Source organism: Ursus arctos, unplaced genomic scaffold (genome assembly GCF_023065955.2).
Source record: "Ursus arctos isolate Adak ecotype North America unplaced genomic scaffold, UrsArc2.0 scaffold_10, whole genome shotgun sequence".
Lineage (NCBI taxonomy): Eukaryota > Metazoa > Chordata > Mammalia > Carnivora > Ursidae > Ursus > Ursus arctos.
In genome coordinates, this window is record NW_026622764.1 from 78,808,310 (window position 1) to 78,835,424 (window position 27,115).

Here is a 27,115-nt window from a genome sequence, read left to right on the forward strand (position 1 = left end):
ACGTGGCGGCTCCCTCCCCCTTCCGTTTATCTTCCGATATCTGTGCATGCTTTACAGCTCCCCTCTTCGTACCTCAATACTCAGCGCTGGAGATGTTCATTTGTAGAGATCCAGATGCATCATCCTGCGTCTCAGGCTGATTCCGTGGTTATTTAGGCTGGTCTGGTACCTATCCAGCTCGACTCAGGGGAACGGCTGAAAAAGGGGTCCCCTACTCCTCCGCCATCTTAACTCAGAGTCTATTCTTGTGATAGGTTTAAGTATGCCTTTTTTTTTTTTTTTTTTTTTTTAGTTTCCTTTGGTTCTGTTTTTTTTTTTTTAATTTCTCTGTGTTCTTTTACTGAAGCTTTTTTGTGAGTTATTTGAACATATTTTAAAATTGCATTTTTTAAAAACGATTCATTTATTTTAGAGGAGAAGAGAGACTGTGTGTGTAGGGGGAGGGGCAGACGGAGAGAAAGAATCCAAAGCAGACTCTGCAGAGAGCAGAGCCAACGTGGGGTTCAATCTCACAACCCTGAGGTCATGACCTGGCCCAAACCAAGAGTTGGACGCTTACTTAACCACCTGAGCCACCCAGGTGTCCCAAAAATTGCATTTCGATTTATCTGTAATGTTTCTTGAGTGTATCTCTTTGTATTTCTTTTTTAGTGGTTGCTCTAGTTATTATGTTATTCATATATACATACTTTTCAAAGTCAAGTGTTCACATTTCTTTTATATATGAAGACCACATTAGATGGTGTTAGAAATTTTGCTTTAGCTGTCAGACTTGTTAGAAAAGTCAAGATGTGAAGAAAAGTCTGTTATAGTTACTTGTATTTCTGCTCTGACCATATTTTTTACCTCCTGATATTTCAAGATTCCTTTTTCTATTGTTTACTTTTTGTTTAGTGAACTTCCTTTTGCCATTCTCTTAGTATAGATCAGCTGGCAACTAATTCTCAGTTTTCCTTCATCTGAGAATGTCCTGATTTCGTCTTCATTTCTGAAATATATTTTCACTAGTGTAGAATTCTGAGTTGATATTTCTTTGAACATTTGGCAGGTTTGTGCTATTTCCTTTGGCCTTCATGGTTTCTGAGGACAAATCTGCTATCATTTAAATTTCCCCCCATGTACATTGTGCATTGGTTGTTTCTAGCTGCCTTCTTTGTCCTTAGTTTTGAGAAGTTTGACTATAATGTGTTTTGGTATGGATTTTGGGGGGTTTATTCTTGTTTGGTTCAATTTCTCGAATATGTAGGTTTATGTTTCTTGCTAAGTTTGTGAAAATTTAGGCCATTATTTCTGGAATGCATTTTCAGGCCTACCCCCTTTCTCTTTTGAAGCTGATGACATGGATGTTAGATATCCTACATGTCTCAGATTTTTTCATTTTCTTTTCATCAGTCTATTTTCTCTCCAAATTATACTCCTGTTAACTGATTCTTTTTCTCTGTCATCTCTGTTGTGTTATTAAGCTCATTCATTGTATTTTTTTATATAATTTTTTTCTAAAATTTTCATTTTATTTTTTTGTATCTTGAAAATATATAAATATGTGTATATATCTTTACATTGTTTTTTCCTGAAATTTTCTGTTTCTGTGGACTTTTTTTGATGTATTTCAGACATGTTCATAATTGCTCCTTGAAATATTTTTGTGGTACCTGCTTTAAAAACCTTTCTAGAGGGGCGCCTGGGTGACTCAGTCAGTTAAGCGTCTGCCTTTGGCTCAGGTCATGATCCTGGGGTCCTGGGATTGAGCCCCGCGTCAGGCTCCCTGCTCATCAGGGAACCTGCTTCTCGCTCTGCCCCTCCCCTGCTCATGCTTCCTTTTGCTCTCTCTCTCTCTCTCTCTCAAATAAATAGAGAAAATCTTTAAAGAAACAAAACAAAAAACCTTTCTAGATAATTACAACATCTTTATCATCTTGGTATTGGTCTCTTTTGTTGTTTTATTCATTTTGAGATCTTCCTGATTCTTTTTTTCTATTTTTTAAAATCATTATTATTTTTAAAAGATTTTATTTTAGAAAGAGAGAGCACGAGCAGAGGGGAGGGGCAGAGGCAGAGGGAGAAGCAGACTCCCTGCTGAGCAGGGAGCCTGATGCATGACTCCATCCCAAGGACCCTGGGGCCAGGACTGAGTCAACGGCAGACACTTAACCAGCTGAGCCACTCAGGCGCCCCTGAGATCTTCCTGATTCTTGATATGACAAATGATTTTTCATCAAAACCTGGACATTTTAAGTGTTATGAGACTGAATCTTACTTAAATCTTGTATTTTACTGTACTTCCTCCCAATGCTATTCTTGTGGGTGAAGAGGGGGTTACTGTGTTGCTGCCGTGTAGGGATGCAAGGGCAGGTTCTTGACTGAGCCAAACTTCCAGGGGGTAGGTTTCTTGTCACCTCCTTGTCAAGAGGGTTGAGAATTTAGGCTCTCCTCCAGGTCTCTGCTGAAACCAGCCTATGTGGGAATTGGAGGGGTCCTCTTTACTGCTCCCCACTAGCTTCCACTGATACTGTGGTTACTGATGAGTACTTGCTTTCCACTAGGTCTCTGCTGGTTGCATCTCACAGGTCTGGGAGGGGCACCTGGTTTGTGCTGGACAGAGGTGGGAGTTCTGGCTCCTTATATGGTCTCCATCTGGCAGGAATGAAATTCTCAACTCCCTACTTGGTCTTCTCTGACACAACTTGCGACAGGGGTGGAGGGGTGGTGCCTTATTACAGCCTGCCAAACATGGAAGTTCCTCTCTACACTTGGCCTTGCTGGTGGGAGTTGGGGTGGGGCCACAGTTATTTCTGTAGTGTTGGACTGGAGTAGAGTAGGTACTGCCTGAAAATGGTCTGTCTTGCCAGATTGCCCCTTTCCTCCCAAGGGTTTTTGGGTAGAGAGAGCAGACTTTTCTTGGGGCCTTTTTGTCTGTACTTACTGGTTCCTGTCTTCTCCTTTAGCTAGTTGAGGATATAGGAGGCAAAAAGGAACCCAGGGAGCTCATCATCTGTCCGTAGGGTCTTGAGGTCCCTAGCCAGTCCGCCACCTTCTTGCCATTTTCAGAGTCTCCTTAAGTTTGTTTTATATATTGTGTTCAGGGTTTTCAGTTGTACTTAGCTGAAAGGGAAGAATAGGGAACATCTACATCTTTGCTGTCTTCCAGAAGCTTAACTTCTGTGTTCTGCTTTTATTAAGATGACAGGTTTAAACTATGCAGGTATTTGTCTGACAGCAGCAACCTGTTCTCCCTTGTGCCATATAGTACTTGTCACATAACAACAACAATTGTAATTGTCTGTAAGCATATCTGTCCTTCTCCCCCGCCCCCCACCACAACCTGTGAGCTTGTAAAGAAGGCTGGGCCTTTTGTCTCCAGATTTCCCAGAATATAGTAGTCATTCACTTGGTCAGCGAAGGTGGGTCCACTGCCTCTCGCAGTACCCATTCACAGACATGTGCTGCTGAAAGACTGCCAGTCACCTGCCGAGGTCTCAGACCTCAGGGTCTTCCCATCCAGCAACATCTCTAGTCCTTCATATTCTTCCTAGAACTGCTGAAAATTGCTAGAGGGGGTTCTGCTTCTGGGCTGCCTTCTTTACCTTTCTCAGCCCACACAGATTGAAGTGAGTCGGGCCTTTCTGTGGATTAGGCTTTGGCTTAAGGGAGTGTTGGACTGGTTTGGTTTTCTATCCAGAGTACTCAGACTTTCTCCATATTAACTATATGGCTGTTTTTGCTTTCTTATCATTTGTATGTTCACTGGAGTAGCACTTTTAAAGATTTTATTTATTTATTTATTTTTAATTAATGATTTTTTATTATATTCTGTTAGTCACCATAGAGTACATCCCCGGTTTCCCATGTAAAGTTCGATAATTCATTAGTTGCGTATAACACCCAGTACCCATGCAATACATGCCCTCCTTACTACCCATCACCGGTCTATCCCATTCCCCCACCCCCCTCCCCTCTGAGGCCCTCAGTTTGTTTCTCATAGTCCATAGTCTCTCATGTTTCATTCCCCCTTCTGATTACCCCCCCTTTCTTTATCCCTTTTTTCCCCTACCAATCTTCCTAGTTCTTATGTTCCATAGATGAGAGAAATCATATGATAGTTGTCTTTCTCTGCTTGACTTATTTCACTTAGCATTATCTCCTCCAGTGCCGTCCATGTTGCAGCAAATGTTGAGAATTCGTTCTTTCTGATAGCTGAGTAATATTCCATTGTATATATGGACCACAACTTCTTAATCCAGTCATCTGTTGAAGGGCATCTCAGCTCCTTTCACGATTTAGCTATTGTGGACGTTGCTGCTATGAACATTGGGGTGCATATGGCCCTTCTCTTCACTATGTCTGTATCTTTGGGGTAAACACCCAGTAGTGCAACGGCTGGATCATAGGTAGCTCAATTTTTAACTTTTCAAGGGACCTCCACACTGTTTTCCAGAGTGGCTGTACCAACTTGCATTCCCACCAACAATGTAGGAGGGATCCCCTTTCTCCACATCCTCTCCAACAATTGTTGTTTCTTGCCTTGTCTATTTTTGCCATTCTAACTGGCGTAAGGTGGTATCTCAGTGTGGTTTTGATTTGAATTTCCTTGATGGCTAATGATTTTGAACATTTTTTTCATGTGTCTGTTAGCCATTTGTATGTCTTCATTGGAAAAGTGTCTGTTCATATCTTCTGTCCATTTTTTGATTTGTTTATTTGTTTCTCGTGTGTTGAGTTTGAGAAGTTCTTTGTAGATCTTGGATACCAGTCCTTTATCTGTAGTGTCATTTGCAAATATCTTCTCCCATTCCGTGGGCTGCCTCTTAGTTTTTCGGACTGTTTCCTTGGCTGTGCAGAAACTTTTAATCTTGATGAAGTCCCATAAATTCATTTTATCTTTTGTTTCTCTTGCCTTTGGGGATGTGTCATGAAAAAGGTTGCTTTGGCCGATGTCGTAGAGGCTGCTGCCTATGTTCTCCTCTAGAATTTTGATGGATTCCTGTCTCACATCGAGGTCTTTCATCCATTTGGAGTTTATTTTTGTGTATGGTGTGAGATAGTGGTCAAGTTTCATTCTTTTGCATGTAGCTGTCCAATTTTCCCAGCACCATTTATTGAAGAGACTGTCTTTTTCCCACCGGATGTTTTTTCCTGCTTTATCAAATATTAGTTGCCCAAAGAGCTGAGGGTCCATTTCTGGGCTCTCTATTCTGTTCCATTGGTCTATGTGTCTGTTTTTGTGCCAGTACCATGCTGTCTTTGTGATCACAGCTTTGTAGTACAGCTCGAAATCCGGCATTGTGATGCCCCCAGCTTTGTTTTTCCTTTTCAACAGTTCCTTGGCAATTCGGGGCCTTTTCTGTTTCCATACAAATTTAAGGACTATTTGTTCCAGTTCTTTGAAAAATGTCCTCGGTATTTTGATCGGGATAGCATTGAAAGTGTAGATTGCTCTGGGTAGCATGGACATTTTAACTATGTTAATTCTTCCGATCCATGAGCATGGAATATCTTTCCATCTTTTTATGTCTTCCTCAATGTCTTTCAAGAGTGATTTATAGTTTCTAGAATATTGGTCCTAAAAAAAAAAAAAAAAAGAATATAGGTCCTTTACGTCTCTGGTTAAGTTAATTCCAAGGTAACGTATGGTTTTTGGTGCTATTGTAAATGGGATGGATTCCCTGATTTCTCTTTCTTCGGTCTCGTTATTCGTGTATAGAAATGCAACTGATTTCTGAGCATTTATTTTGTATCCCGCCACATTACTGAATTGCTCTATAACTTCGAATAGTTTGGGAGTGGCTTCTTTTGGGTTTTCCATATAGAGGATCATGTCATCTGCGAAGAGAGACATTTTGACTTCTTCTTTGCCGATTTGGATACCTTTTTTCCCTTTTTGTTGTCTGATTGCTGTTGCCAGGACTTCTAGTACGATGTTGAATAATAGTGGCGAGATTGGGCATCCTTGTCGTGTTCCTGATCTTAAGGGAAAGGCTTCCAGCTTTTCCCCATTGAGAATAATATTTGCTGTAGGCTTTTCATAGATGGCTTTTATGAGATTGAGAAATGTACCTTCTATTCCTACACTCTGAAGGGTTTTAATCAGGAGAGGATGCTGTATTTTGTCAAATGCTTTTTCTGCATCAATTGAGAGGATCATATGGTTCCTGAGTCTTTTCTTGTTGATATGAGGTATCACGCTGATTGATTTGCGAATGTTGAACCAGGCTTGTATCCCAGCAGTGAATCCCACTTGGTCATGATGGATAATCCTTTTAATGTACTGTTGGATTCTATTAGCAAGTATCTTGTTGAGGATTTTGGCGTCCATATTCATTAGGGAAATCGGTCTGTAATTCTCCTTTTTGAGGGGGTCTTTGCCTGGTTTGGGGATCGAGGTAATATTGGCCTCATAGAATGAGTTTGGTAGCGTTCCTTCTGTTTCTATTTTTTGAAATAGCTTTAGGAGAATAGGTATTATTTCTTCTTTGAATGTTTGGTAGGATTCCCCAGGAAAACCGTCCGGGCCTGGAGTTTTGTTATTTGGAAGGTTGTTTATCACTGACTCAATCTCTTCATAATTAATTGGCCTGTTTAAGAAATGAATTTCTTCCTGTTTCAGTCTTGGTAGTTTATAGGTTCCCAGGAAGGCCTCCATCTCTTCCAGATTGCTTAGTTTTTTGGCATATAGCTATTGATAATAGTTTCTAATAATCCTTCCAATTTCATTGGTGTTGGTCATGACCTCTCCTTTTTCATTCATAATTTTAATAATCTGGGTCCTTTCTCTCTTCTCTTGGATAAGTCTTGCCAGTGGTCTGTCAATTTTATTGATTCTCTCAAAGAACCAGCTTCTAGTCCTGTTGATCTGCTCTACTGTGCTTCTGGTTTCTAATTCATTGATTTCTGCTCTCATCTTGGTCAACTGCTTCCTCGTGAGTGGATTAGGTCTGTCCCTCTGTTGCTGTTCCAGCTTCTTGAGGTGAGAATATAAAAACTGCATTTTAGATTTTTCTATTCTTTTGAGTGAGGCTTGGATGGCTATGTATTTCCCCCTTAGGACCGCCTTTGCAGTATCCCATAGGTTTTGGACCATTGTGTTTTCATTCTCGTTGGTCTCCATAAATTGTTTAATTTGATTTTTGATTTCCTGGTTTATCGAGTCATTCCTGAGCAGGATGGTTCTTAGTCTCCAAGTGTTTGAGTTTCTTCCAAATTTTTCCTTGTGGTTGAGTTCCAATTTCAGAGCGTTGTGGTCTGAGAATATGCAGGGGATAATTTCAATCTTTTGGTATCGGTTGAGACCTGTTTTGTGTCCCAGAACATGGTCTATTCTTGAGAATGTTCCATGGGCATTAGAATAGAATGAGTATTCTTTGGTTCTGGGGTGTAGTGTTCTATATATATCTATGAGGTCCAACTCGTCAAGTATGGCATTCAAAGCCTTTGATTCTTTGCTTAGTGTTTGCCAGGGTGTTCTGTCTGTTTCTGATAGTGGAGTGTTGAGGTCCCCTACTATTAATGTATTTTTATTTATATGTCTCTTTATTCTGGTTAAGAGTTGTCTTGTGTATCTTGCTGCTCCCCTCTTGGGGGCATATATATTTATAATTGTCATATCCACTTGTTGAATACTTCCCTTAAGAATAATATAGTGCCCTTCTGCGTCTCTAACTATAGTCTGTAGTTTAAAATCCAATCTATCTGATATGAGAATTGCTACCCTAGCTTTCTTTTGAGGCCCATTTGCGTGAAAGATGGTACTCCATCCCCTAACTCTCAGTCTGAATGCTTTTGGGTTCGAAATGAGTCTCTTGTAGACAGCAAATGGATGGGTCATTTCTTTTTATCCAATCTGCAACCCTGTGGCATATGGGAGCGTTTAAACCATTTACATTGACACTAAGAACTGAGAGATAGAATTTTAATGATGCCATGTTGCCGGTAAAGTCTTTGTTTGTATCGGTTCTGACTTTCTGTTCTGTATCACTCTTGGGGCCTTTTTACTTTTATAGAACCCCCCTTAATATCTCCTGTAGGGCTGGTTTTGTAGTTACGAAATTGCTTAGTGACTGGCGATTCTGAAATGTCTTTATTTCTCCATCAATTCTAAATGACAGCCTTGCTGGATAAAGGATCCTTGGCTGCATGTTTTTCTCTGAAAGAGCTTTAAAAATGCCCCCCCAACCCTTTCTCTCATTTCAGGTCTGTGTAGACAGGTCTGACGTAATTCTGATGCCTTTGCCTTGGTACGTGAGAAATTTCTTTGCCCTGGCCGCTTTCAGTTCTGTATCCTTGGATCTAATATTTGCGAATTGCCCTATGACGTGACGTGGCGTAGGTTTGTCGTGGTTGAGCTTGGGAGGGGTCCTCTCTGCCTCTTGGACATGAATGTTTGTTTCCCTTGCTAGATTAGGGAAGTTTTCAGCTACAATTTGTTCAAATATCTCTTCTAGACCTCTGTTTTTCTCCACCCCCTCTGGGATGCCAGTGATTCTGACATTGGATCGTTTCATTGAGTCAGTAATCTCCCGTAACCTACATTCGTGGGCGTGGATTTTTTTAAGACCAGCTTCTTTTTTCGTTTTTTCCTCTATTAACCCTTCCTCCAATTCACTAATACATTAGTTCCTCTGCTTCGGTGACCCTGGCCGTCAGAGCCTCTAGTTTTGCCTGCATTTGGCTCATAGAATTTTTAATTTCTGTCAGATTCGCTCTCATTTCTGTCCTTAGTAATTCTATATTCTCAGTAACCTTTTCATTAATAGTTTTTTCAATTCTACTCATCATTTTGACCTCGTTACTCTGAATTCCATTTCTGATAATTTGGTTACATCCATATCCATTATTTCTGTGGCAGAGGCCACAGACTCACTGTCTTTTCTTTGCTGGGGGGGGCTTCTCCTTCTTGTCATTCTGATGAGGAGAGGTTGCGGGGTTGTCCAGAGCCCAAATTATTGACTGGGTCCCAGGCCGTGCCCCTTGTTTTATAGGGATCTTAGGGATGTGGGCTTCTTCTTTAAAGATTTTATTCATTTATGTGGCAGAGAGCCAACCAGCGAGAGAGGGAACAGAAGCAGGGGAGTGGGAGAGGAAGAAGCAGGCTCCTAGCGGAGGAGCCCGGTGAGGGACTCCTTTCCGGATCGCCGGGATCACGCCCTAAGCCGAAGACAGGCGCTCAATGACTGTGCCATCCAGGCGCCCCGGGTTGTGGGCTTCTTGATTTTTCAGCCTGCCTTCTGTGTTCTGGGGGAGGGGCCTGCCGCGCCGATACTCAGCAACCCTGTTTGGGTAGAGTCTCCGCATCCCCTGCGAGGGGGTATGGGGATGGGCACGCTGTGAGCCGATATTCCCAGGCTTTTGTTCTCTGGCGGCTTTCCCTAGCGGTCTGCTGTGCCTCTTCTGAGAGTCAGAGCAGCAGCGGCCGAATTTCAGCCTTTGTCACAGAACAGAGGGATTGCGGCCAGTTCTCCACTAATGTTCTGGCCACTTTAACTCTGTTACTGTTGGTGCTGCTCAACCCTGCAGCGTCCCGGGATGTGCGCCCCACACCCAGCGTCCCAGCCCTCACTTCCAGGGCCGGCGTGTCTCTGTCCTTTGTGTTTCTAACGCCGCCAGCCACCCCTGCGTGCTCCCGGATCTCCGGGTCTCAGTCTATTTCCGGTGAGCACACCGGAATTCCAGAGTTCCGTGAGAAGCCTGGTGGCGCGCGCACCCGGCTCACGGTCTCAGTCTGCTGTTTTGCGGGTGCTGTCTGCAAGCCCGCCCGCTCCCCCGTGCAGATGGCTACCACTTCCTGGCGCCCAAACGCGGCGGCTCCCTCCCCCTTCCATTTATCTTCCGATATCTGTGCGCGGTTTCATGGCTCCCCGCTTCGTACCTCAATCCTCAGCACTGGAGATGTTCATTTGTAGAGATCCAGATGCATCTTCCTGCGTCTCAGGCTGGTTCCATGGTTGTTTAGGCTGGTCTGGTACCTATCCAGCTCGACTTGGGGGACCGGCTGAAAAAGGTGTCTCCTACTCCTCCGCCATCTTCCCAAGATGATTTCTGTGTGGCTCAGTTGGTTAAGCATCGGACTCTTGATCTCAGCTCAGGTCTTGATCTCAGCGTCTTGATCTCAGGGTTGTGAGTTCAAGCTCCATGTTGGGCTCCATGCTGGGTGTGGAGCCTACTGTCTCCCCGGAGGCCGAAGATTCCTGGAGAGTGGATACCGAGGCTGGTTCCTTGTGTCTGTCCCCAACACTTCAGAGCACACCCTAAGTGCTTGAATAAATGTTTCTCTGCATAAGTGCCCACTGGAGAATAAGGAGCACCGAGGAAAGACATTGAATTTTGGCGAAGGAAAGGGGTCAGAGCAGGCTTCCTGAAAGAGCAGACATCTGAGCTAGACTCTGACGACCAAAGATTTTATTTGTTTTAGAGAGCGAGAGAGAGAACATGAGTAAGGGGAGGGGCAGAAGGAGAGGTAGAGAGAGAATCTCAAGCAGACTCTGCACTGAGCATGGAGCCTGATGTGGGGCTCCATCTCAAGACCCTGAGATCATGACCTGATAAAGAGTCAGATACCTATCCAACTGAGCCACTCAAGCACCCCCCAAGTAGCACTTTAATTTCAAGGACTTTTCTTCTGCATTCACAACTTGGCTGACTGCTTGGTACAAGAGGCCCAGCTTTTGGCCTGTCTTGGCTTTCTACATGCCTTCCTCACTAAGCTTAATCATTCCTAGGCTCTGATTTAAAGAGAGAGACATGCGACTCTTCCTTTCACTTGACCACTTAGAGACCATTGTAGGTTTTTTTTTTTTTAATTTTATTTATTTGATAGAGAGAGTGAGAACGAAAAAGCAGGGGGGAGCAACAGAGGAAGAAGCAGACTCCCTGCTGAGCAGGGAGCCCAATGCAGAGCTTTGATCCCAGGGTCCTGGGATCATGACCTGAGCCAAAGGTAGAGACACTTAACTGACTGAGCCACCCAGGTGTCCCCATTGTAGGGTTATTAATTGGCCTCATTTCAGTATTGTTGTGTCTCAGGAAATAGGAGGGCCTGAGAGGGAGGGAGGAAGACAGGAAGTAGTAGTTGGTGGAGCAGTCAGAACACCCAAGATTTATCAATTACGTTTGCCCATTTTATGGGTGTGGTTTGTGGCACCCCAAAACAGTAGTAGCATCAAAGATCGCTGATCACAGATCACTGTAACAAATATAATAATGATGAAAAAGTTTGAAATACTGTGAGAATTCACAAAATGTGACACAGAGACATGAAGTGAGCAAATGCTGTTGGAAAAATGGTGCCAGTAGACTTGCTTGATGCAGGGTTGCCACAAACCTTCTGTGTAAGAACATAGCGTCTGCAAAGTGCAATAAAGAGAAGCACAATACAATGAGGTATGACTGTATATCTTTTTGAGTCAGTGTTTTCATTTTCTTCTGATAAATACCCAGAAGTGGAATTGCTGGATCAAATGGTAATTCTATTTTTAATTATTTGAGGAATCTCCATACTGTTTGCAGTAGTGGCTGCACTAATTTACATTCTTGCCAACAGTGCACAGGGTTTCTTTTTTCCACACTCTCACCACCACTTGTTGTTTTTTGTTTTGTTTTGTTTTTTAATACTAGCTGTTCTAACAAGTGTGAGATGATTCCTCATTGTGGTTTTGATTTGCATTTACCTGATGATGAGTGATGTTAAACATTCTTACATTTGTCTATTGGCCATCTGTCTGTGGAAAAATGTCCCTGCAGATTCTCTGCCCATTTTTTAATCAGTTTTTTTTTGTTATTGAGTTGTATGAGTTTCTTTTATATGTATTAGATATTAATCCCTTATCAGATATATGATTTGCAAATACTTTCGCCCATTTGGTAGGTTGCCTTTTATTTTGTTAACCATTTCCTTTGCTGTGCAGAAGCTTTTTATTTTTTATTATTTATTTATTCATTTATTTATTTAGGGGGGTGCAGAGGGAGAGGGAGAGAGAGAATCTTAAGCAGGCTCTACACCCTGTGCGGAGCCCAACACAGGGGTCGATATCATTACCTACCCTAAGATCATGACCTGAGCCAAAATCAAGAGGCAGATGTTTAACCAACTGAGCCACCGAGGCGCCCCCAGAAGCTTTTTAGTTTATTGCAGTCCCAATTGTTTATTTTTGTTTTGGTGTTAATTCCAAAATATTGCCAAGATCTATGTCAGGTGGCTTACCATCTGTGTTTTTCTACTAGAGTTTTTTGGTTTCAGGTCTTATGTTCAAGTCTGTAATCCATTTTGAGTTGATTTTTGTGTATGATGTAAGATAGTGGTTCAGTTTCATTCTATACAAGTGGCTGTCTTTTCAAACACCATTATTGAAGAGACTGTCCTTTTCCCATAGTGTATTCTTGGCTCCTTTGTCATAAATTGACCATATATGTGTGGGCTTATTTCTGGGCTCTCTGTTCTGTTCCATTGATTTGTGTGTGTTTTTATGCCGATATCATACTGTTTTGATTACTGTAGCTTTGTTGTATAGTTTGAAATTGGGGAATGTGATGCCTCCTGTTGTGTTGCTTTTTCCCTTAAAATTGTTTTGGCTATTGGAGTCTTTTGTGGTTCCATACAAACTGTAGAATTGTTCATTCTGTTTCTGGGGGGAAATACCATTGGAATTCTGGTAGAGATTGGATTGAACCTATAGATTGCTCTGGATAGTATGGACATTTTAACTATTCTTACAGTCCATGAGCAGAGAATATTTTTTTCATTTGTTTGTGTTTCCTTCAGTTTTTTTTTCTTCAGTGTCTCACGGCTTTCAGTGTAAAGGTCTTTAGTTAAATTTATTCCTAGGTTTTTTGTTTCTAATGTAATCGTAAATGGGATAGTTTTCGTAATTTGTCATTCTGATAGTTACTAGTGTATAGGAATACAACAGATTTTTTATTTTGTATCCTGTAACTTTACTGAATTCCTTTTTTTGGTAGTTTCTTTAGAGTTTTCTAGGTATCATATCATCTGCCAATAGTGAGTTTTACTATTCCTTCTCAATTACCATTATTATTACTTCTCAATTTATTTGCCTTTCATTTCTTTTTCTGATCAGGACTTTGATTATGATGTTGAATAAAAGTGGTAAGAGTGGGCATCTTATTGTCTTGTTCCTGATCTTAGAGGAAAGCTTTTAACTTTTCACTGTTGAATATGATGTCAGCTGTGGGCTTGTCATATATGGCCTTTATTAAGTTGAGGTACATTCCCTCTCCACTCACTTTGTTGAGAATTTTTATTATAAATTGATGCTGAATTTCAAAATTGTATTTCTGATGGGCCTATTTCTTTTCAGCAGGCATATGGCTATGGTCCATACAGTGGCGCATACCCACCAGGAACTCAAGTTGTCTATGCTGCAAACGGGCAGGCTTATGCTGTACCCTGCCAGTACCCATATGCAGGTAACTCATGCCCACCTTCCATTCCTTGTTTCTCCTCATTTAGTGGGGAGATGAGTCCTGAAGGATTTGTATTTCTCTGTTTAAGGATAAGTGAGCTGTGTTGCTGGTATAGATCTGCTACTGTGTTTTTTTAAAAAAAGCATTATGTATTTTTATACTGCCTTAGAAAGTTGAGTACCCTTTTAAAAACTTCACTATTGCATCTAGTTTTGTTCCCAAGGAGAGAATTTGTACTTACTGGTATTCACTTATATTAAGGAACAACCAAACTAAGAGGCCAGTTTTAAGGGGTAACTTTCTCTTATTTTTCTCTTCCTGTAACATCCTTAAAAAATTATCACTACTCAGGTGATATTCCCTTTTGCAGGTGAAGTAAAGGCCTGGAAGGTACTTATATTTATTCTGGGCTTTTGATGCACTTTTTCCATTTTTCACCTTACCTGAGAAAAATTGTAGATGTGAGTAACTGGCCTGTGTAGGTAGTAGCATCAAGTCCTGGGTGCAGTTTGGACAGTGGGAGGTGTAAGGTGGAGGTATGGGAGAATGCTGGCCCTGAGGCTGGAGCCTGCAGTCAGGACGAGGGGGCTGAGAGCCATGTGATTGATGGACTGAAGAGCAAGGGCACACCCAGATGCTGGGAGAGCAGGGGAAGTCAGGCAGGGGCAGGTTGCAGTGGGGCATGTCAGATCAACATATAAGAGAATGAGCTGGTGAATAGCCTAGAACAAGAGCCCGGAGCTCAGAGAGAGAGAGGAAATCTGAGGGGATTGTGAGCAAACCTAGTGCAATGTATTAACACAGAAGCAGTGGAAGGAGAATCTGTTATCAGAAAGGTAAGTGGTCACTGAAGCTAATGCTGCAGAGATGCCCAGGGGTTACCGGCCGCAAGTCAAAGTGTCCTTCTAATTATTGGTAGTTACTTTGGTTTCTCATACTTTAGCACCTAATATGACAGTTTCTCTGCTCATCTGTTCCTGCAGTCTGATGCAGTTCACTCAACTAGTGTGGACTATGAAACCAATAAAATGCTGATGCTAAAAAATGAAGTATTTGTTGTCCTGTGATCTTAGCACAACTATTTTTGTTTAAATTACCTTACCCGTACAAAATAAATTTTTCATCTTCTCAGTCTTATATTACTTTTTGCATTTCTTTCCTCATTTTAAAATTTTATGTATTTTGTCCAGAGTGCTACATAATCTCCGTAAGTATTCTTAATGACTGCATATTATCATATTGGGTGATATATTATTAGTTGAATCTTCTAGTATTGGCTGTTTACTTTCTTTTTTTCCTGTTTGCAATCACATCTAATGATTTTCTTTTTCATTCCTGTTAAATATGTTTTAGAATACATTTTTTTAAAAGATTTTATTTATTTGACAGAGCGAGAGAGCACAAGCAGGGGGAAGAGCAGAGGGAGAGGGAGAAGCAGACTCCCCGCTGAGCAGGGAGCCCGACGCGGGGCTTGATCCCAGGACCCTGGGATCATGAGCTGAGCCAAAGGCCGACTCTTTTTTTTTTTTTTTTTTTAATTTATTTATGTGACAGAGAGACAGCCAGCGAGAGAGGGAACACAGCAGGGGAGAGGGAGAGGAAGAAGCAGGCTCCCAGCCAAGGAGCCCGATGTGGGACTTGATCCCGGAACGCCAGGATCACGCCCTGAGCCGAAGGCAGACGCCCAATGACTGCGCTACCCAGGCGCCCCCAAAGGCAGACTCTTAACCATCTGAGCCACCCAGGCGCCCCTAGAATACATTTTTGATTTGTGTTTATTAAGTTAATATGTCAAAGGACATAGATATTTATATTTCTTTTGATACCACTGAAATTTATAAAGTTCTCAAATATGCGAAAGTAGGGACAATAGTTTAATGAACTGTCATTTGTCCGTTATCAGCTTCAGTTACCACATCATGCCTAATTTTGTTTCACCTCCATCTCCTTTCCTCATCTCTGAATAGTTTTGAGGGAGATTTGGACTTTATGTCCTTTCATCTGACAGTATGACAATAAATCTTGATACTGTTTACCCAGTTGATTCTCAGAACAGTTTGCCAGTTTCTAACACCACTAGGAGTTCATGAAACACTGGTTTCTCAGTTGTCCTGAAAGATTTCCTATCTTTAGCTCTAAAAGTTTTGATAGCCTTGTTAAGTCTAAAGTGGATTGTCAGGTTGCTTTAGTTTACTTTTCTCTGATGACTGGTGAAGATAAACATGGTATAGTTGTGTACAAATTTGATTTCTTTGCCCATTTATCTTGGAGTTGGTGGTGGGTTTTTAAGCCCTAGCCTAACCAAGCCATGAGAGCCAGCCTCTTTCTTATTCAGCTGCCAGACTTCCAGGCTGGAGTAATCTCAGCTGTTTCTTACTGTTCAGAAGAGCAGAAGTTTTGTGGAAGTACTTGTGAAGGGAATTTCTGTAAATCAGATTCTATCTTTGCCATTGACTTGCCTCATACTTGCCTCAAAGGACAGAGTCAAGTAGATGGGCATTCAGCATTAGCGTTGTGATGAACTAGCAGGTGTACTTGCTGTAGAGGGCCGAGTTGGTTTGTGGTCATCCCACAGTAGCATTGTGCTGATAACGGGACCGGAGTGCCTCAGTCAGCTCTTCTAGACACCCCAGTGCTTTGCCAATTTCATGACATACTGCTGCCTTCCATTGTTCATAGGTGCCCTCATCATGCGTAGAGCAGGTTAAAGGCCTTCTCCCTGTCTTTATCTCTCTCTCTCTCTTTTTTTTTTTTTTTTTTAAAGATTTTACTTTTAATCTCCCTGCCCAATGTAGGACTTGAAGTTTAAGACCCCAAGACCAAGAGTCACATGCTCTACTGCCTGAGCCAGCCAGGTGCCCCAAGGCCTTCTCTGTAATATGATTGGAGTCAGCCTAATTTAAAAAGTACAGAGGGTGCTGTGTACACACTATAAGTGTTCTATTTTACCCACATTAGTGGACAGTTGTTCAGCTGTCTTTTGATATAGGCTCTAGGTCTTCGTTTTGAGTTGATTCCTTTGGTTGGAGTTTTCTGTCTTGTAGAGATTATACTCGTGACACGTTATTGTACTGCAGTGTCCCTTGGCAAGTACAAATAACAAGTCCAGATTTTGTGATTCTTCTATAATTTACTCAGTTCCTTGCTTTGATAGTAATTTGTAAACGTTACCTGCCTTTATTTAGTCTTTCCTAAAGTATCTAATTTAGTTATCCTGGGGAAATAATATCTGCCTGTTTCACAGTCACATTTTGACCATTTATGTAAAGCTTAGTTAAATTAGGTAATTACAATAAGTACAACTTGGAAATGTCCCCAGCTCACTTGGGTTAGGACTGCCCTCCTTGGTAGCAGCAGAGGTGAGCAGGAGCTGCAGGAGAAGGCTCTCCTGTGGTCATGTGGTATGGGTTTCTCGTAGTGTGACCTACTGAGGGGAATGCAGATTTAGATTGTCCAAGGGATCTTTTAATTAAATCAGCTTACTAGTTTCTACTATCCTACATTTCATAATTACATTTGCTCAACTGAAAACTTTTAAATTTCAAGGCTGTGAAAGTAAATATTACAGTTCACCAATTTTGAGATGTAAACATTGTGTAAAAGATTGTTGACATCCAGTGCTGTTACCTGTATTTGATCAGGCCTTAGGTTTGTAATGGTCTCATTCTACTACTCTGTGGCTTTGGGTTTTTTTCTCTCCTATCCTTCTCCATCTATTTGAGGCATTAGTGGTTATGAGTACACACTGTAGCCCAAGTGCCTGGGTTTGCATGCCCTTAATAAGGGCCTTTAATCCCTGTGTGTATCACTGTTGCCCATCGGTAAAATGGGCATAATAATAAGCTCAATTCAGAAGGTTCTTGTGAGGATTAAGTGAGTCAGTACATGTAAATGCTTGTAGTACTATAAATGCTTAGAGTGATAAGCACTTGTAAATGTTAGCCTTTATTTTGCTGTTGGTTTTCATCTACATGTATACATTACTGTTGGATTAGTTCCTAGCTCCCCTAGGGCTGAATTGTTAAGGGAACAGTGGGTCAGGGAGGAAAGTTGAAGTTATTTATATTTGAGAAATTTTAAAGCTAATTAGCTGTTAGTAGAGCTGCGAAGTACAGAAGATGTTCTCTTTGTTCAGTGATACATTTCTAGTTGTAAACTTTAATCATGCAAATTAAATATTAGATTGTTTAAAGTTTGCTTTTTAGAAGTTTTCCCTCTAATGTAAGTATTTTCCCCCATAAGAACACGATTAAAAATGAAGAGCAAGTTATATTAGCAGATTTAAGGTTTAATTTAAAAATGGTTTGCATGAATATCAAGAAACTAATTAGCTTTCAGATTTGTTTTACATTTTTAGCTTTAGGTGCAGATTCTTGGCTCTCGCCTCGTCTGTAGGCTCTGTGTATCTCCCATGCTCTCCCCCATCTACCTGTCATACTAACGAGCGTAAAGTGGAAGGTAGAAGTGGACATTGGAAGCTGGAGCTTACGGTTTCATTAGGATCCTGCTGTTTGCAGTGGTTGGGGCTTTGGACCTTGGAAAGTTGAGCACCTTGATTTCCTCTTAGTGTAGTTTTGGAAACTGTCACCTGAGCCTTTGGTGGAAGAGAGCTGGGGAACACCCACTCAGCCACCGCATATACCTCTCCAGAGGAAGACAGCACCATAGGGGAGGGATGCACCTGCAGGGAGATGTGGCCTTTGCCATTCTCAGGACACGCTGACTTTCTGAGGGAATGTTGGACTTAAACTGCTCCTCACAGCGTCTGCTTTTTCACTTCTTTTTTAGGACTTTATGGGCAACAGCCTACCAACCAAGTCATCATTCGGGAGCGGTATCGAGACAGCGACAGTGATCTGGCACTGGGCATGCTGGCTGGAGCAGCCACGGGAATGGCCTTAGGGTCTCTGTTCTGGGTCTTCTAGAGTCCTTCAGATCTGGATGTGCATAGCTTTTGATGCCCTGTGTGCAGTAGTATAATTTGCAGGGTGTTTCTGTTGGTGATAAATGTTTTTAATAATAGTTTGAATAGTTCTTTTGAAAGTGGTGACATCATAGTTATAACTAATCCACACACATACTGTAGAGAAGGCTTCTGACTTCTGAAGTTTAGCTAAAACATGGACTCCGGGGCACTGGCTTATTCCAGGAGTTTCTTTACAGAACTCTCAGAATACCTTATTTTGAACATACCTTTTAGAAAGGCATTTTCTGTTCAGTGAGGTGTAGCGCTTAAGGGACGATTTACTTTAATGTTATGTTAGTAGTATGGTGGAGTATGAGTGAGTTACGAGACATGGAGAACTGCAGCTTCTTTCTGTTTAACATCAAACTTTCAAGCCTCAGATCAGAACTGGCTGCATGTAACTTCAGGAATCGTGGGCTGGTAAGCTCTCAGGAACTTCCCTGAGGCAGTGAGGTTATATTCCCACCATCTGTGGGGCCAGTGACTGCTCAGGATGATGAGGGAGGGGCAGCCCTCCCTCCCTTCCCCCCCTTAAAATGATGCTTCTTTGTTTTATTTTTTGTTTTCTTGGTAGCAGTACTTGGAAAATATCCCACATTAGGTATTTACTTGAGCCTCAAAGTTTTAGGGCTTTATCCTTTAAAACTTAAAGAAGGCAAAACAGTTACAAGTATATGGAGGTAGATTTGCTTTATTCAGAGACATTATGTTTTTAGTGTCTGCTTTGAGTATTTTCATTGCCACCTCAGCCTACTTACAGCTTATCTTTCTACCTGTTGAGAAAGTGCTATTAAAAGAATGGTGAGGAAAATGGAGTGAGAGCCATAGTTGCACTGTTACTGTGCAGGCCTCCAGGGAGTGTACTGTGCAGAAGCAGAAGGCTGTTAAAGATCACATGTCCTGTTTTGTGCAGGACTGGGGCACTGTGGCTGTCTGTCCCCCAAGCACTGGGCTGCATGCAGCCCTGGTGATTCCATAGTGAGGGCTCTTGAGACCATGGCTGTGGGGGAGACTCAGGTTATGGATGAGAAATGAAGCCTAAGGACTTGAATGACTTGCTGTCAGGATATTACTCAGCCTGACCAGGATGCCAGCTTTGCTTTTATTCCTGACTCAGGTGTCACAGAGAAGCTTAAACATTTAATTTTGAGCCCCAGATGTGTGGGAAGCACTGGGAAACCCATAGTCCTGCACTTCTGTTATTTATGTGAATTTTTAATGCCCCTAATCAGTCCAGTTTTCTGTCCTGCATGCTTTAAAAAATGTACGTCTACCAAGGCAGTTTAGCACAGTAGTAGTCCCTGTCCTCGCACCCCATGTGGCCGTTTCTACATAATACGTTCCTAGTAGCACAAAATAGTTTGATTTTCTGTGGCCAGTTACATGTATAGCTCATTTGTTTTACTGGTCAACTGTTTCCATCTCTGAGCAGACTGAAATAGATTTCCACATGAAACCATCTGCCAAGCGACCTCTCCTGGACAGTTCTGCTGAACCTACTGCCACTGTGGAGTCTGTATCTAGCTGAAAGGAGGTGCACTTGACCGTCACCTCTTTGTATATTTGGGATGGTGGAAAATTGCCAGGTGATGTGTGACAACGCTGGTTTTGATGGTTAAAAATGTTGCTTTTATGATTTTACATCCTATGTAGTAAGAATGGCTTCATTGAGATTGTAGTCATTATCAGAGTTGGATGCTTTACTAATAAAATATTAAACAGTTTTTAATGTTGCTTCGGGGTATTAATTTTGAACTTGGAGTTACTGGAACCACAGACTACTGAGTTATGTCACTGAAATGCCCAGGGAGCAGAGTCCCTCCGCTGACAGAAGGGAAAATAGGACTGAAGCTTGTGCACCCTGTTGGCCAGCCTGATTGGGCAGACATAGTTGAGCTTGGAAATTCACTGTTGCCAGTGACTTGATGCTGATATGAAAGGCATAGTAGTTATAAAGGTGGGCTGAGATACTTCATTTCCCTGGTCCAACTTTGGAAGATGTTAACTTTGTGATCACCTCAACTTAGGTAATCCTAAATTAAGAAGTTAGATGAGGTGGAAGGAACTCGTTCAGGCGTGAGTAAGCATTTCACTTTCCTATGTACTTCTACAGAATGTACCTGGAAGAAGTTGGCCACTGGCATTGCACACATGCCAATCTGATTGCTCTTTTAATTCCTGGAGTGCACTTCAGGGTCTTAGTAAAGAGAAGGGAGAGACCAGTGGCTGTGTTTCAGATGATCATCCTGAAACAGGTCAGGCCAGGCGCCGAGACCTGGATCATAAGGAGATGTATGTTCCTGTGGTTGAGACGAATGGCCCAAGTTTGATTTTTTTACATCAGTTACGATCCTGTTTCATTTTTCTTTCTCCTTCCCAAGTTTATGGAGACACAGGCATGGAATGCAGTTCCATTTTTCCCCCCTAGAATTGATCTGTTTTCTGATTGCTTCCCTGTCTCATATTCTCTTGCATCCACAGAACCTGTTTTTCCCTGTAAATGCGAATTGTATGTTTATAAGTGAAAATGTTAATACATTAAATGATTAACCGTAAAGCATGACTTCTATTTTTTTTAAATTTATTTAAACTAAAAATAAAACCCACCTTACGTCTATTTCCCATCCCCCACCCCCCACTTCTGGCAACCACCAATCTTTTTTTTAGGTTATTTTACAGTAACACACTGTCAGCAATTTCTGCTGCATCATGGGCAGTAAGAATGGCACTTACTGAGAATTTCCTAAGTGCTGGAGAATGTGTTACCACATCAGAAACAATGACATTAAATTCTTGCAGTGACGCTGTAAGGCGGGGAGCCCGGATGAAACAGGCTCACAAGTTACATACTTTTCTCAGGAGCACACAGGTAGTGAGTGAAAAGGGTTTGTATCTGATAGTAAAGCACATTCTTGTTCTCTCTGCCATGGGCGTATAAATAAGGTATAATTTCCACACGAACATATGGATGGCATGTGTAGTAATTCCTCTAAGAGTTAGAAAACTGACGGTATCATCCTCCTCAACCAGATCCACTTGGCAGTGTGGGTTCAGTAACTTCTCCGATATTTTTGGGTGCATGATTTTGTGTTTTTGTTGTTTTTAAAAATTAAATTTTCTTTAGATCCTAAATTACCTGAGTTTCCTTGGGCTAGTTTTTCTGTTTACCTCACCTATTGCAGACTTTGATGAAATGGTGATATGCAGTTGCATGTTGCAGTTTAAGATGAAGAGTCTCATACCAGAAGCCCTGGGTCTCTTGGTTTCATCTCTTTAGAGAAGAATCCTCCAGTGTTTTGCCTGGAGACAATTTCTGGTTGTGGAGGATGGTGGACGCTCCACATGGAGACCACAGCCCTTCCCCTTTCCAGCCTGACTTTGTTCCCATCTACTGCCAGGCTGACCCCTGCTGCCTCCAGCTCCTTTTAAGACATTTTTTCCTAATAGGCTATACATATATAGAGCTTTAGAATTTTTAAAAAATGAGGGATTCAGTAAGGGGTTTTCCACCTGCCCATTTCCTACCCTCTCTGCTTAACCACTACCACTACTGCTTTATTCTTCATGAGATCCTTCATGCATATATAAGCTAGTACAAAGATATTTTTCTCCCCTTTTTAGACAAAGGGTGGTGTATACACCCAGGGTACTCTAGACTTTTTAGACTCAGGATCCTTTTATGCTGTTAAATTTTTGAGGCTTCCAAAGAACTTTTTATTTTTTATTTTATTTTTTTAAAAGATTTTATTTGAGACAGTGAGCAGGAGCAGGAGAGGGGAGAGGGGAGGCAGAAGCAGACTTCCTGCTTGGCAGGGAGGCCTGTTGGTGTGGGGGGGGTCTGATCCCAGGACCCCAGGATCATGATCTGACCCAAAGGCAGATGTATAACCAACTGAGCCACCCAGGTGCCTCCCAAAAGCTTTTTATTTTTAATTTCTAAAAGATTTTATTTGAGAGAGAACAAGCGGTGGGGAGGGGCAGAGGGAGGGAGGGAGAGAAGCAGACACCCTGCAGAACAGGAAGCCTTGAGGGGGGGCTTGATCCCAGGGCCCTCCCGGGACCCAGAGATCATGATCTGAGCTGAAGGCAGATGCTAGACGCTTAACTGACTGAGCCACCCAGGCGCCCCCCCCAAAGAGCTTTTATTTTTTATTTTTTAATTTTTATTTTTTAAAGATTTATTTATTTATTTGACAGAGATAGAGACAGCCAGCAAGAGAGGGAACACAAGCAGGGGGAGTGGGAGAGGAAGAAGCAGGCTCATAGCGGAGGAGCCTGATGTGGGGCTCGATCCCATAACGCCGGGATCACGCCCTGAGCCGAAGGCAGACGCTTCACCACTTCACCACTGTGCCACCCAGGCGCTCCCCAAAGAGCTTTTTAAATATGATTTATATTTAGCAATATTTACCATATTATAAAATAAAATTCAGAAACTTAAAAACAAGCCTATTGTGACATTTTATGTTATTTTTATTTTTTTAAGATTTTATTTATTTATTTGATAGAGACAGCGAGAGAGGGAACGTAAGCAGGGGAAGTGGGAGAGGAAGAAGCAGGCTCCCAGCAGAGCAGGGAGCCTGATGCGGGGCTTGATCCCAGGACCCTGGGATCAGGCCCTGAGCTGAAGGCAGATGCTTAACAACTGAGCCACCCAGGCGCCCCCTATTGTGACATTTTAAACCTAGAATTTATAAAAAATATTTTCCAAAACAGGCAAAGCGTTTTTACATTTGAAAAAAATTTTTTAGCATATGGTTTAATAGAAAACAGCTGGATTCTCTTATCTGCTTCTGCATTCAGTCTATTGTGGTTTGTTTTTTAGTTGAGGTATAGAAGGAAATCTGGCTGCACATAGACCTGTAGTTGGAAAGGGAGTACCTAGCAGACCCTCTGAAAGGACCTTGGACACCCTCAAGGGTCCTTGGATCATACCTTGAAAACTGCTGATGTACGCTGTTGTATACCTGGTTTTTTTGTTTTGTTTCCCACATAACATGTCTGAGGTATTTCCATATCAGCACATAAAGAACTTCCTCATTCGTTTGATTTATCCTTTAATTTAGTCCAGTACCTCTTTGACTTTTGCTGTTGCTAACAATTATGCCGTAACGAAGGATGTTGTACAAAAGTTACCCATCCCAGTGTGGGGCTCTTGAAGGGGTTGTGTTCAGAACCGGTGGTTGACAAGCTTCCCTGGAGCATAACTGTCCAAAGCTCTTACTTAGTCTACACCTGCAGGTGACACCAGGACCTGGAAGTGAGTCGGCATTACTGTCTGCAGAGGCTGACTGCTCTGATGAGCCATTCAGGTCTCAGGAGCTGAGTGCTGAAAGCTTGACTATTTAAGTCCCAGTCCTGTGGTTTAAATGGGAAGGGGTGACTTGTGCCCCAGGCTGTCATTCGGGGACCACACTGGCTTCCATCTGGTTTTCTTGGAGTTCTTCCATGGATGCTTCTACATACCGCTGGAAGAGAAAGATGGTGAAGATATACCCATTCCTCAGCTTGGCAGTGGTGCTCAACATTTCTCACATTCCAGTGGTGAGAGCTAGTCACATGGCCCTGGCCACTGGGGGGTAGTCCAGGCTCAGGAAGAAGCTGCCCTGACTACAGTCGCTGATGAACATACAGTAAATAGCAGATAATGGCCAATTATCCTAGACACTCAATGGAAATCAGTTTCTATTAACCCTTACTTGCAAGATATTTGCTGATTAGTACAGTAAGTAGTTGCAAATCGAATGTAAATTATTGGTTCACACAACACATGTCATTTGGTCACAGATTTTTTTTTGTTCTTATTCAATTATTTCTTTCCCTACTTACCAATTGATGGGCAGATTTGGACTGAGAGAAGGACAGTCACCCTTTCCAGCAACAAATGTAGTCATTTCATCCATTTGTTAAACTCATTCGTCCCATCAAGTATTTACTGGGCATTGTGGCAGATTACATCCTTGTCCCTCATTGTTCCTCCTCCTCCCTTCGCTGAGAGTTAGACATTCTTGCCTGCTTCTGTGTAACTTACTGTGTCTCTTCAGCCACTGGGAGGAACAGCCCTCCCTGCCTTACCTGAGTTGTGGTATGTGGCATGCTTTGCTCAGGAACAGTGAGATTGCAGGGCCCAGGTGCTGACAAGTGCATATCCCAGTTTCTCCAAGCACTACCTGCCCAGAACACTCCTGCTTTCCTCTCCCCTCTGCCAGTAGCACCTCCCTTTCGCCTTTGCTGTGCGTACTGACATCCTCGGGAGCCCCTTTCTTTCTTTTCCAGCTCAAAACAGTGAGGAAGGGGGCGCCTGGGTAGCGCAGTCGTTAAGCGTCTGCCTTTGGCTCAGGGCGTGATCCTGGCGTTCCGGGATCGAGTCCCACATCGGGCTCCTCGGCTGGGAGCCTGCTTCTTCCTCTCCCTCTACCCTGCTGTGTTCCCTCTCTCGCTGGCTGTCTCTCTGTCACATAAATAAATAAAATCTTTAAAAAAAAAACAAAACAGTGAGGAAGGGAGTGACACGGTGAGAGGCAGGCGTTTGACATTGGCTTTGCACAGCTCTCTGGCTGGTCCTCTGCCTGGCCAGAGGTCAGTCAGGTCACAGTCACCTCCCCTGAGCCCTAGTCATCCAGATGACATTTCTCAAGCAGGGTCATCCTCCAATGGGCAGTGAGCCTTGGGTGCTCCTGAGCAGTCCCTTGGGCAGGGCTCTGCCTAGTTCTTTCGGTGACCTGTCAGAGGCCAAGTGAGCATCTCGTGGGGACAGGGAATGTGTGCCAGATACAGTGGGAAGCTGAAGCCTTGGGTCCTTGTGGAGAGGTGTTGTGGGTATGGTGCCTGTGGGGGCCATTCATCCCAGTTCTTTTTTTTTTTTTTTTTTTTAAGATTTTATTTATTCGACAGAGATAGAGACAGCCAGCGAGAGAGGGAACACAAGCAGGGGGAGTGGGAGAGGAAGAAGCAGGCTCATAGCAGAGGAGCCTGATGTGGGGCTCGACCCCATCACGCCGGGATCACGCCCTGAGCCGAAGGCAGACGCTCAACCGCTGTGCCACCCAGGCGCCCCCGTTCATCCCAGTTCTAAGGAGCTGCCCCTCGTGCCCAGGTGGGCATGGCAGGTACAAGAGCAGGCTGTACCTGCTCAGCAGATGTGCTGGAGGGACCACGGGAAGGCCTTCGTGGCCAGCACTATGGGAACATAGCATGGCCTCCTCAAGTCTAGCTGTAATAGTGACAGAACCAGCACCCCCACACACAGCAGTAGCACAAATGTTCCTTCTTTTCCACTCCATTTCTTCCCTAGACCCGTGGTTCTCTGAGTGTGATCCCAGACCACCAGCAGCCCCCAGGAATCTTAGAAATACAGACTCTGGGGCGCCTGGGTGGCACAGCGGTTAAGCGTCTGCCTTCGGCTCAGGGCGTGATCCCGGCGTTATGGGATCGAGCCCCACAACAGGCTCCTCCGCTATGAGCCTTCTTCTTCCTCTCCCACTCTCCCTACTAGTGTTTCCTCTCTCACCGGCTGTCTCTATCTCTGTCGAATAAATAAATAAAATCTTAAAAAAAAAAAAAAATACAGACTCTGCCCAAACCTGAATCAGCAAGTCAGCCAAGTTGATTCCACTGTAAGTTCAAGTCTTGAGAACCACTGGCCTAAAATAGACTTCCTCCTCCCACACTTTCCACCCTCTGTCCTAGTCCCTCTCTCTCCCTTCATCTTTAGCCTCCCTCCCCCCTTCCTCCCACCCCACCCTCTTCTCTCTCTTTCTCTGCCCCACTTCCCTGCTGGGGAGCAGCTGCACTTCTTTCTTGGAGCAGCTGGTTCTGAGAATCACCACTGGGTGTCAGAACAGCCCCAGGAATGTCTCTGCTGTCAAGCCCCTTCCAGGCCTGCCTGTGTCTCCCAGGGCTCCCACACTTAGCCCAGAAGAGGATGTGCTGGGATCTGGGTGTGGGTCTGATTGCAGAGTCACAGAACCCCTGCACCCATGCTCCTGCTCCCTGGTCACGGCCTGGGCTGAGGCAAGTGTTCCATGTTCTCATGTCTTCTGTTTCCAGAGTGTTGGGGGTGAGAAGGGGCCCCAGACGAGGTCCTGAGAAGAGAAGGGGTTTGCCGAAGGTCACCCTGAGACTCTGTCAGGGCCGAGGGTGTTGCCCTTTTCTTCCTAACTGTACAGGGTGAGCAGTGAGGTGGTGCATCTCCCAGAGTCTGTGTGGTGGGACCAGAGTAGTCCCACGCACCACGTAGGCTGTCATGAGGGCTGTGAGACTCACATCCCACCCTCACTCTTGCCAAAGTGCGTCTCTTATGCTGGCCCTCCCTCCACAAGTCCTCTCTAAATGCCTAGCTTTGAGTCCTTCTGTGAGCCCGGCCTGGGCTTCCCAGGACACCAAGGACCCTCTCTACATGTCCAGTCTTCATAGTGAGGCCTCCCTTCCCTGCCCATCCTGCCATACTGATATTGTGGTAGGCCCTAGGCAGCCTGTCTCAGGCCCTGTTCAGCCTTGTGGCTGCTCCTCTTCCACATGGAAGGGCAATGTGCCTCCTCCTGAACACCCACCCCAGGCTCTGCCTGCAGTCCCTGCTGGCTTGACCCACTTGAGCCCTCTCCTCCATTTAAGGCCAGAGTACACACCCACACACTCAACACTGGGCTCTGCTCAGTGACAGGCAGTGGGGCTGGATACACAGATCCCTAAGTTGTTGCTTTGTGGAGAAACGCCCCAACTTAGCGGGAGCTGCAG

General features: G+C 43.4%; 1 protein-coding gene across 5 annotated transcripts in view; it reads left to right on the plus strand.

Annotated features, from left to right (window-relative positions):
- The window catches only part of PLEKHB2 (pleckstrin homology domain containing B2), a 61,154-nt gene extending 40,218 nt beyond the window's left edge, over positions 1-20,936 (plus strand). For 3 of the 5 annotated variants that reach the window (XM_026492915.4, XM_026492916.4, XM_044381674.3), the window contains 2 exons: positions 13,308-13,416; positions 18,202-20,936. In XM_026492915.4, the coding sequence (XP_026348700.2) occupies positions 13,308-13,416; positions 18,202-18,338 (246 nt within the window). In that variant the 3' untranslated portion in view covers positions 18,339-20,936. The remainder of the gene's footprint in view (positions 1-13,307; positions 13,417-18,201) is intronic. The other 2 variants (XM_026492917.4, XM_048215726.2) reach the window with 1 other exon arrangement.
- Positions 20,937-27,115: the final 6,179 nt, after the last annotated feature.